The sequence below is a fragment of the Sebastes umbrosus genome, chromosome 5, assembly GCF_015220745.1.
Source record: "Sebastes umbrosus isolate fSebUmb1 chromosome 5, fSebUmb1.pri, whole genome shotgun sequence".
In the NCBI taxonomy this organism is placed as follows: domain Eukaryota; kingdom Metazoa; phylum Chordata; class Actinopteri; order Perciformes; family Sebastidae; genus Sebastes; species Sebastes umbrosus.
The window spans coordinates 14,161,299-14,173,098 of NC_051273.1; the positions used below are offsets into that span (position 1 = coordinate 14,161,299).

Sequence of the window (11,800 nt, forward strand, 5' to 3'; positions counted from 1 at the left end):
TAATCAAAATGTACAGTGTTGAACCTTTTTTTCTGCTGTCAAAGGATGCACATTGTGTTTAGGGGATTAAATCCTGAGTGGGATTTTACGGCATAAAAGGAGAAATGTCGTAAAAGCAGGTTACCAGTATGTGGAGGAAATAAAAACAGCTGTGGGTTTGTGGTTGCAAAGAGTGAAAGGTTTTGAACAAGACTTGCATGTCGACTTGAGTTAATTAGAGGAAAGATACACGTATACAGTATGTAGTATGTGGGATTTACATCTAGATGCACATAATATGCAGTTTATAACCTACATCAGGGGTCTCCAACAAGTAGCTGGCAAGTTACCAATAGCTTGCTACCTGTTTCTGAGTGGCTCACTCAAGTTTCAAATAATATGTACATAAATTTGATTACACAATTTAGTTTGTAAACCTGTTTAAATTTCTATCCAATATTACCAGCTGGTAATTTATGAACAGAGAAGGCAAAGGAGCTGAAAACAACGCATAAAAGACAACATAGTCTCTGTTTACCAAACTGATAAAGACGGCCGACGCAGCAACCGAGGCTTCGTTTAGTGGTGTACATCCTAACGAAACACAAAAAAAGACATTTGCCTCTGGCGGGATTGTAATAGAGGTGATGACTGCAGTGGCTGACATGTTATTAAAGGACCATAAAAGTAAGACAGACATTATGTCTGCTATTGGCGATGTACAACTTGGTGCTATGAGTCGCTCTCGGCCACTTTCATTTTGTCAAATTAGCTCTCAGAGGAAAAAAGGTTGGAGACCCCTGACCTACATGATTTAATGTTTAAATGTATTTCACTCTTCATTTAGCCTACAACATTGAACCATTTTCCAGATGTGTTTCACTTACAGGACAATAAATAGTGTCAGGTTACTGTTAATCACAGAAAGCTGTAATAAATTTGAATTAAAATACTTATATGTGGTTATTCTTTACTGATGCAAGCGCTTTGCAGTCTAATTCAGAGGATCTTAAGACTTAAGAGTCAATTGTTTTTCTCCCACTCTTTCGCCAATAATGTAACTTACTGGATGGAAACTAAAGGTCACCCACTAATTGGCCTGAACAGACTAAATCATCGTAAAGTGGCGGCTGATGAGCACCACAAATCTCAAGAAGCGGTACTCCATCAACTACTGACGGCAGTACAATTCAGGTAATAAGAGCGTCAGATAATCCTACCAGTGTTTTTTTTGTTTGTTAGCACGCTAACATCCACATTAGTGTTATCAAACGTTTTTAAACTTACAGATATTATCAGTTAGTGACAGTTATTTTTATTCAAAATCAGGAGACAGTCTGACTCAGTCAAACTGGATTTACAAGAAGTCTCATGGTTTGGTTTGGCTAACGTAGGTGCCAAGTAGGTGGTGTGTGAGCAACGTTTTAAAAGGCTGCAGCCACTCTAGCGTGCCAACACGCTCACAATGACAATATTAGCATTGCTGATGATTAGCAGGTATAATGTTTACCATGTTCACCAACTTAGTTCATCCTGTTGACATGCGAACATATTCATTAACGTTAAATAAAAAGTACAACTGAGGCTGATATCATTAGTTTTGCAGGTATTTAGTCATAAATCAAAAGTAATGTATTGGACAAATAGAAAAACAAGTGTGTCGATCACATTGAAGTGTTTAAGGCTCATCATCTGGGAACCATGAATGTCTACAAAATGTCACCAGATAAGTGAAATCTTTGAGCTACTGGTGGTGCCAGATGAAAAGTCAGCGGAACACAAAAACATTATTAGGATGTGGACCATGAATGTCATCGTTACAATCCATCTAGTTGTTCAGATATTTCAGTCTGTACCAAACTGATGGACCAACAAACCACCAATGACATCACCCTGCGCCACACTGCTAGCATGGCTAAAAATGTAGTGAATGCCATAAAATTCATGAAATGTAAGATTAAATCACATTCTGTATATTATTATTCTAGATTATTTTAATAAAAATATTATTTAACACATTTTTTGGTACTTTGACTGATGTTCATATAAGAGGGTCCCACTAACTACAGTATGTAGTGAAAGTTAAGTCTTATTTACTGTAATATAATTGCAAGCCCTTGCAGTGAAATCAGCCTCTGTGCTGCAAGCCCGTTCTCATTCTCAGGGCGTCAAATACCGACGCTTTGTCACTCCCCTCGTAGTGTCTGTATGAGACGCACCGGGCTTTCAAGTAACTACAATGTAAACCCATCTTCGTCAATATTAAAGGCTCAGTGGTTGGGTAGTGTGGTGACTTATATTAAAGAGTGAAACACAAATGGGCGAGTGGGAGGAGAGGTGGATGGGTCCAACAAACACAGGGCCAGGACACTGCAGTTCGTGTCCTGTGTGAAATCAACAGTGCGTTGTTTATCTTTGTGTTTACAACAATAAGTTTCACTTTCACTTTACAACTGAGTAATTTTAAGCCATTTTAAACCATGATGTTTTTTCCTAAACCTAACAAAGTGGTTTTGTTGCCTAAACCTGTAAGTGTCATAGTTTGAAAGGCTACCATCTACCCAGTGCATTAGAAAGTGACGTCAAGGGGTCCTGACAAAGCATCAATATATGACGAGTTGGGATGAGAATGTGTTGGTTCTGCTTGTTGTTTTTGTACATTATGTCTTTTCATCAAGAAAAAAATTAAGAAAATGTGTTATTTTTTATGATTTTAAATGTCTTACAGTTTGAAAGTCACACCAGACAAGTATTGACTATGAATAATCTCGGTTCGATAAAGAAACATTGGAGCTGTAAACCTTTCCAATCATTACTCTCATGTGTGGCATTGCTGCACTCCCAGGATAAAAACAAAATAGCTTTAATGATGTCATGTCTTTTACAGCAGGAGTGGCATAAATACTGTACAGCAGGTAGAAGAAGAGTCATTTGAACCCTGTCAATGATTAGAGGGAGCGAGAGGAGGGGGAGCTCGTGTGTGGGTAGTTACAGTCTATTCAGTCATATCCTCTTCGGTTCCTGCAGGTACACCAGGTATAGCTGAAACTCCAGCAGGAATCTAGTGTGTCGCAACATCATTTTACAACCCTGCACCGTCATGTGAGCAGCTGTTGCATCAGAGCAGCAGCAGCCATTCAGTGACTTGAAGTGGATGTGTAAAAATGCCACAGGGAGAACAAGTTTGTGTGAACTGATAAAAGACGACAGATGGTGCAAGAAAGGAGTGACTGTTATCTATTCCCCAGAGGCAAACCTGCTTTACAAAACATAGCAGGGTGTGATTTTCAAGACATACAATTGTAAAGGATGGCCAAAACAATCAGTTCATGCTGCGCATGCTTGCTGTCATGCAATTGAAATTACCTCACCTCTTCTTGAAAGCATTTAACAGTATGTACAAGTATATACATATAGTACAGCAGTTAACAGTATTTTTCGCTGGCTGTGATTAAAAACTGGAAATAATCTTTAAAACTGTGCTCTACCCGAGCAAACCTACAGTTTTATAGTACCTGACTACAAACAAGTTACAAGTCTTAACTAGATCATCCATTACAGGCAATCAGATGTACACAAATGTATGTTAGGGACAACGTTAAGTCATCCTTTGCATGATTTTTACCCTTTTTGTAGGTAAAAGTAGAAATGTACCGCTGTGTACTTCACACTGGATTCTTTCTTCAGCCATTGCAGAGCAGAAAAGTTTAAATAACCCACATGGATGTGATGAGTAAGACAAAAGGAGCAGGATGACACAGCAACAGGATCTCCCAATACACATGAATGGGAGGATTGTGTCCAAAAACTGTAAAATCCTGAAGAAAAAAACCCTGAAAATCTTTGCATCCATTTGGGGAATAAGTAGTGCATCAAAATCTCTTCTTATCTCCATCTCACCAGCTCCACACTGGAGCAGCTGGCCTGCAGTGTCTCTTCAAGAAAGTACTTTTAATCTGAGGACGACGACGACCCCCTGAGACCAACTGGTGTAGTTTCTCTGTCAAGTCAACTCCAATCTGTATCTTCTTAAGCTACATCCAGTCAGAGCTGGACAGAAGTTCACAAGTTCCACTTTCAGGTCTTGATCATGCCCTGATCGTCATTTTTCATCTCCTCTGAGGGAGGCTGACTGTTGCCCGTTTCATGAGTGGAGCTGAGCGGCCTGGCGTTGGCCTTCGTCGACCGCTGCCGCCGCGTGCCGTTACCAATGCAGCGCAAGAGGTTCTTGAAGGTCGTCCACATTTCCTCGTCCTTGTAGGAGTAGATGCAGGGGTTCATGACGGAGTTGGCCACAGCCAGGAGCAGCAGCCAGCGTTTTAATTTCATGACTTTACACTTGTCACAGTCGATGCCGTCCAGGAACAGAACCACCAGGCCGGGAGTCCAGCAGATCACAAAGGCCCCTTTGGGAAAAAATACCACAAATCACACACAGTTAGGCTTTTGTAACACTTGTTCCTCACATGTATCGTTTTTTCTGTGCAGGTGTCAGTGTTAAAAAAATATAACGAAAGATATAATGTGTTAAATAGAGATCTTTAAAGTAATAGAATAGAGATCTTCCAGATTTATACTAAGCTAAGCTAATCGACTACTGGAGGTAGCTTCATATTTACCTTACAGACATGATAGTGGTAAAGATGCACCAAAACCATTATCCGGCCGAAACTGACTCCAAAAGCTGGATTGCGTATTGTGACAATGGGGCTGATCTATTCAATTAAATTCTACGTTTAGGCCTATATAATATGTACATTATATACAGAATTTTTAATATCAATTTTGACCAATTTGTTGCTACATTAAAAAGATTTACACTTAAAGGACTGTAATTCCTGTTAATTTTGACGATTTCTTACCAAGTTGCTGGTGTACGATTTATTATTTTAATAATAGCCTAGATAAAAATTCAGTAAATTTATTTCTATGTATTTATTTGTTACATCCCTAAACAGTGGTATCAATCTTTTCATCTAACTCTCGGCAAGAAAGGCAATAAGCTTAAATAAACTTGAAGCTAAAACACGTAACGTATAAGATGATAACCATCCTAATCCCATTACAACAAGCAGACACAGGTTGGGAGCACAGTGCCATTATTGTGCTGTGTGTTTGGTAAATAATGCGGCATGTCACGTGGCTACTGAAGCAGCCAATTAGCACTCGATTTCAAACATGTTTGGGCACAAAAACAGAGCCACTAAGAGATTTTCTCTGGAACTGAAAGGAAGCCACAAGCAGCAACTTGTCTGCACAACCTGCATCTCTACAGCCTCAATACATCTGCAGAACAAAAACAAGTACTGTTCTATACAGCTCTATTTGTCTCACATACACAAGCATGAATACACGTGCACACAGACGGAGAGGTTCTGGCGGAAGTGTTTTCATGTTTTTCACTGCCCTTAAGCCTGAAAGTCAAATAGTTTGCCACATTTACAGTGAATTTGTATTCTTATACTTCTTCCTCTTTGTCTTTGATGGCCCACATGTTCAAAATAAAGTGAGTAGAAATTGCGTGAGACCCCATTTAATGGTCTTCCATTGGCAGTTTTTCATGTATTGAAGTTTAAAAGTGGACTTTCTTCCCCTTTAATCTATGACAGAGGGGGAAAAAAAGAGTTTTAGGAACACACATTTCAAGCATGTGTTCTTTTTCTTGGCTGGTATTCATTCGATGATGGTGGTTGCACTTAAAGAATGAAAACAAAACCTGAATCTGCATGCTTCACTTAACAAACAGGCCCCAACGCTCTCAGATATACAACAAATAAACGGCCGTTTCAACAACAAAAAATATATTTTACCAAACTAGTGCCATGAAGAGTGAACTATAAATGCAACCAAGATAGAGCTGCAACAATTAATTGATTAGTTGTCAACTATTGAATTAATCGCAAATTATTTTGATAATCGATTAACCGGTTTGAGTACATTTTTAGGAAAAAAAGTCAAAATTCTCTGATTCCAGCTTCTTAAATGTGAATATTTTCTGGGTTTTTTTCCTCCTCTTTGACAGTAAACTGAATATCTTTGAGTTGTTGACAAAACAAGATATTTGAGGACGACATCTTTGGTTTTGGGAAACACTGATCGACATTTTTCACCATTTTCTGACTTTTTATTAGGGCTGCACAATTAATCGAATATTAATTGTAATCACGATTAAATCACAATTAAATGAACGTGATCAACTGCGATATCAATGTTTAAAATGCATGCTCCGCTTATAGAAAACTCTGCTGCAGATCAAATCAAACGCTTCCTAAACTAACAGCCTGCCAACAGATTAATATATAATGAAATTAATCATTAGCTGCAGCCCTAAACCAAGAGAATGCAACAAATGTCAATACAAAGTGACGAAATAAGAATTTACACATGAATTTGTTCTTTACTTCTTTGGTGTCGGTGACAATGTCCGACTGGATCCGTACCCAACTCTAATGCACTCAATCATTTTACTCTTGTTTTAACAAAGCATTTGTGGGTTAAACTGGTTTGTCTGGTTACCAGTTCAACCTGAGCAGACTGCTTTTCTGGAACAAAAGTTTTTCCTGAATAATATACCACATGGACCTGGAGCTGTCTGCCTCAGAGCTCTTAAGATTTGCATCCTTTCTCTCTCAGATAGCTGCTGTGTTATGTGCACCAACTTCAAGAGTGCTTCAGGTACTTTTTGTTTTTACATGTCACCCTAAAGTCACAGCAATCTCAACAGGGAATGACACTTGTGTACCAAACACTTCCACAAGCTCAAGGGAAAGCATCTGAAAGCAATTGCCAAAGTCCTCAAGTATAGCTTCTTCCCTTTTTTTTTCTGGATGGGTGGGGAGGAGGGGAGGCTCATTGAAGGCCAGTGTGGTGTGGTGTGGATGGTACGCCACACAGGCTCAGGAGCAGTGTCCTTGCAGGGAGAGATAATTACACAGCAGCAGCCGGGAATAAAGAGTGTACAAAGGCAGACAGCTCCTACGCTACAAAACTGTATCGGGCCATCTGGCCAGGCAGCGAGCCCAAAGAGACAAAGAACAATGACAGACTATTATCCAGCAGCCGGGCGACCGGGCAAAGTCGCTACAACTATCTCATGCATGTTTCTATCTCAATGAAGAGTTTATGAAAACAGAAACTGAGCACATGCAATGCTTTCTGAAATGCATCCGTTTCAGAGTTTGATGGTCTGGTTATACTTGCATGAGAATATGTATTTAACAGCCTATTTTGGTGCTCCGGTAGAAAACGATGGTGCAGCCCTATTGTTCCATTCTTACAGGAAAGCGCTGGGAGGGGAACGATTTGAGTACAGCGCCTCTATTGAAAGGTATCCTGTTGCAACACCTAAACAAAGAGAGCCAGACCAGGATATCGGACTGCCTCATTTAGCATGAAAATGCACGAGAAGGAAACATTTTGAGGTTTCTCAGTAATAAAACTGCCAATAATAAAACGATTGAACGATGAACAGAAATGAATTCCCTGCAACTTCAGAATCAATCAACCAATTTGTGCCCAAAGAATATATTTAGTATGATAAGGAAAAATGCCACAACATTGTTCTGATTGGTCAAAAGTCTTGAAATCTGGTATTGACATACGCTGGGCAAATATCTAACTACACTGCATATGTGTGCATATCTTTGATATTCAGCTTGTTATGAGTTCGTAGATACTAAATACTTGATTGTGCTTGCTGTAGTTCTGAGATACAGTCATTTTCTTATCATCTAGTATTTGGGCACATGGGACTACTGTTTTATCCTAAAATATAATGGAGTCTATTGCAAAAACAGTAGTCCCATGTGCCGAAGACTAGATATAGTATGATAATAAAAACTTACTTTTCAGCCAACGGATTGACCGATGTAAAACAAATTGTCACATTTGTGCTAAGGCAAGCCCAGCCCCAAAAAATGGCTTAACTATTTAAGGAATTTATAGCAAAAAAATGCCTAACATTCTCTGGTTTCAGCTTCTCGAAAATGAGGATTTGCTTCTTTTTCCTGTTTTACATCCTGTAAACTGGATATCTTTGTTTTTTTTTTACTGTTAGTTTGACAGAATAAGCAATTTAAAGATGTCCTTTTGGGTTCTGGAAACTTTTGTGAGGGACATCTAATATATTTTCTCATTTTATAGACTGATAAATTGGTCTATTAAGCAAATAATTAAACGATAAAATAACGGGTAATGGGTTTGAGCCACTGGGCAGAAAACAAATAATAAAAGAAACATTTTACTGACTCCTGCTTTCATTAAAGGCTCCCTCAAATCTCCAACAAGCACTCAACACGTTTACTGAAGGCATAAGTGTTTGTGTTATTACGCTCAAGGTTTTCCTTCATATCAGGAAAAGAGATTACAGTCCAGCGTGTTCAGCAGTGACTCTGTGAATTTCCTGGACTTTGTGACCCTGATGAAAGACGCACAGCTGCACACCACGACTACTAACACTTCCCTAATGCGGGAAATGTCCTGACTCACTATCAATGATGCTGCACAGACACCTACCGAGCACAACCATGACCGTCTTGATGAGCTTGATGGGCGTCCTCTTGCGGTTGATGGAGGCGCTGGTGTGCGGCATGAGCACCGCCGTCTTCCTCTTGACGTAGGTGTAGATCCTCAGGTAGATGACCACCATCACCAGGAACACCACCAGGTTGGACACGGACCAGAAGATCAGGTAGCTCTGGCTGAAGATGGGAGCCAGCCGGGAGCATTTGTCCAAGTTGCAGATGCAGTTCCAGCCCAGACTCGGCACGGCGCCCATGAAGATGGAGATGGCCCACACCAGCACGATCAGCAGCGTCACCCTCCTCCTGGTCAGGTTGCTGTGGACTTTCCAGTTCATGACGGAGATGTAGCGCTCCAGAGCGATCACCAGCAGGTTAGACAGCGAGGCTGATAGACTGATGTCCAGAAGACCCTGACGGATGAAGTATCCTTTAACTGTAAGTTTCCGCGAAACCTCGCCGGTGTTAAACATCAGGTACACGTACGCTATGCCTGCCAGGAAGTCCGAGGCGGCGAGGTTGGCGAGAAGATAGTAGAAAGGGTAGTGAAACCTCTTGTTGGTGATGACAGCAGCTATGACCATGGAGTTGGAGACCAGGATGAAACAGCAGAAGAGAGAGCCCACCACCTGCACCAGGATCAGCTGGGTGGTGTCCCATTTGTCGGCGGCGCCGATGTTGTGGTAGAAGAATTCCATGGACTCATTATAATGACAGCTGTTCTGTTGGGCCATTTTAGAGGCAAGTCTGTGGGAAGAGATTGAGAAAACACAGGAAGTGGAACCACTTATAATTGAAGTAGAGCAAAAACTAAATCGATTAATGGATTAATGTTCATTTCCTGCTTCTCAAATGTGAGGATGTGCTGCTTTTCTTTGTCTTATGTGATAGTTAACATAATATATCGGGGGTTTTGGACTGTTGTTTGGACAAAATAAGATATTTGAAGACATCACTTTGGTTTCTGGGAAATTAGGAATGCGAAAAATATTTTTTTTACAATTTTTTGGCATTTCGTAGACCAAACAATCAATCTAATAATTGAGAAAATAGTTAGCAGACTCATTGTTAATGCAAATAATAATTAATTGTAGCCCTAAATAAGGCTGCAACTAACAATTATTTTCATTGTCGATTAATCAATCAGTTGTTTGGTCTATAAAATGTCAGAAAATGGTGAAAAATGTCGATCAGTGTTTCCCAAAGCCCAAAATGACGTCCTCAAATGTCTTGTTTTGTCCACAACTCAAAGAGAATCAGAGAATTTTTTTTCTTAAAACATTACTCAACCGATTAATAGTTGGCGATTAATTTAATAATTGACAAATAATCAATCAATCCTTGCAGCTCTAGCCCTAAATGCAATAATATCTGATACAAATATATCTATAAATGCCCTTGTGGGCATTTCAAATGCAGTTTTGTGGATTTAAATCTATCAAATTAAAGCAAATAAAGAATAAAATGATAAGAGAAACTGATATGCTTTATATGTCAGATCAGTGCACACGGTGCACATTTTTCCCAAGGCCAAGAGAGATTTAATGACTCCACTTTAAAAAGGTAAGTGCACATGCCAAAACCCATACACCGTGAGAAGGAAGCTGCTTTGAATAAAACCTGAAATCACAGTAATAATCTCCATTACTGAAGTTGAACAAGATAGTGGCCATAGCAACATTAGAAAGAGAGTCTTAACATTACGCACAGTCAAGTGCCATGAGAGAAAGTAGAGCCATCCAGAGCTTTTCTGTGCGTAAAAACACTGCAGACATGCAGCAACACCTTGAATACAGGTTAAAGTAGTTTAGACCAGGAGTTGAGAATGAGAAGAACAGACAAGAAGGGAGGGATGATGAAATTCCCACAGAGATAATGACAAAGGCAAATATGCAGAAAGCAGACGAGACGCCAAATATATATAATCCCAAGAGAAGAACAAATAGCTCCAGAGAAGAAGAGGAAAAACGCTCATCCAGGTGAGTTTACCTGGTGGTGGGTTTACCTGTGGAGGTGTCTGCAGTGAGTCAGTCGGATCCAGGTTGTGAAATCTTCCGTGCCGAGTTACTGAGCATGTTGTCTCCGCAGCTGTGGACTGGAGGGAGGTGACGGCAGAGAGAGAGAGAGAGAGAGAGAGAGAGGAGGAGGTGGACGAACTGGAGGCAGAGGAGTTGAGCGTCTTCACTTTGAGGCTGCAGCTCGGTGACGTAGAGGGCGTCTCTCTCTCTCTCTCTCTCTCCCACGAGCTCACTATAGTCCTATTATATAGTGATGTACTTATTTTTCTCAAATTTAATTGACACATTTACTGATATTTGATTTATTTTCTATTTATGGCACCCCATATTAGTTCACCTGGAGAAGCATGTGTGGCAATATACTCCACTCCTGTGCTCAAATCTTGACTTTGAGTATTTCCATTTTTACGCTACTTCACTACACAAGAAGACATATAGCCTATAGCCTATATTTTATAAGCATATCCTGACACATTGTTAAAGATTAAAGGGACTGTTTGTAAGAATCAGAAATGCTTGTTAACAGCGACACCTGTGGCCGTTAAGTCAACGAAAGTCAGCGTCGGGCTCACGCTTGTGCTCGCTCTACATAGACATGAACGAGCATCGCTCAAAACAGTGAGGCGACACACGTCAGCTAAAACCACAATATCACTCTATATTTCACCTGCTTGGCAGTAATGTTAGCTGACCAGACGAAGGTCTCTCCATGAATCACTGCTGATCCTAGTGTTGGCTTTTCCTGCTTCAGCCTCCCGACCGCGGCCAGAGGGAACAGGGGAGACATCGGAGTTTTGGTCGGAGACGATAACGTTTCTCTCTGCGGAGCCCCGTCACTTCACAAGACATGGGAAACCTCTGTTGGTCTGGAGGAGCTGCAGCATTTATTTCTGCACAAACGTCCACTGTACATTCACTAGATATTCTCAGAGCTACGAAGTCTTCTGTAGTGTGTAGTGTGCGCGCATGCACGTGAGGTGGAGCGAGCTGTGAGTGAAGGCAGACAGGCAGAGGAGCAGAGTAGCAGGGGAGCAGAGTACAGCAGAGACTCCGTCCCTGGAGACCAAAGCTACGGTCTCCCCCGTGTCCTCCGACCGCGGCCAACACTGTTTTGCAAGACGGGCTTCACTAGATATAACTTTGCGGTTTCGGTGCTTCCGTGTAGTTTGTGTTGGAGTCTGAGTCTGAACAGCGTAGCCACACGCGAGCGCGCATGGGACACCGACCCGGATTGATTTATACGTGTAAGAAGTTACAAACAGTGCCTTTAAAGTTAAGGCTGGC

At 40.8% G+C, this 11,800-nt stretch overlaps 1 protein-coding gene across 2 annotated transcripts; it reads right to left on the minus strand.

The window, feature by feature from the left end:
• Positions 1-3,215: 3,215 nt before the first annotated feature.
• Positions 3,216-10,685, minus strand: lpar3 (lysophosphatidic acid receptor 3). Of its 2 annotated transcripts, none has more exons than XM_037770587.1 (3): positions 10,488-10,685; positions 8,494-9,245; positions 3,216-4,385 (listed from the first exon to the last, which is right to left on the minus strand). In XM_037770587.1, exons 2-3 carry the CDS (start codon positions 9,230-9,232, stop codon positions 4,057-4,059), a joined length of 1,068 nt encoding a protein of 355 aa, XP_037626515.1. In that variant the 5' UTR covers positions 9,233-9,245; positions 10,488-10,685; the 3' UTR covers positions 3,216-4,056. The 2 variants fall into 2 exon arrangements, with proteins under 2 accessions (XP_037626515.1, XP_037626514.1); XM_037770586.1 differs by having other exon boundaries at positions 10,504-10,682.
• Between the last annotated feature and the right edge of the window lie 1,115 nt (positions 10,686-11,800).

Bases quoted from the DNA above. Each gene is read 5' to 3' on its own strand.
- lpar3 (XM_037770587.1), bottom strand. From the start codon at position 9,232: ATGGCCCAACAGAACAGCTGTCATTATAATGAGTCCATGGAATTCTTC. The intron at 4,386-8,493 runs GTAGGTGTCTGT...TTTTTCCCAAAG, and splicing joins GACGGTCATGGTTGTGCTCG to GGGCCTTTGTGATCTGCTGG.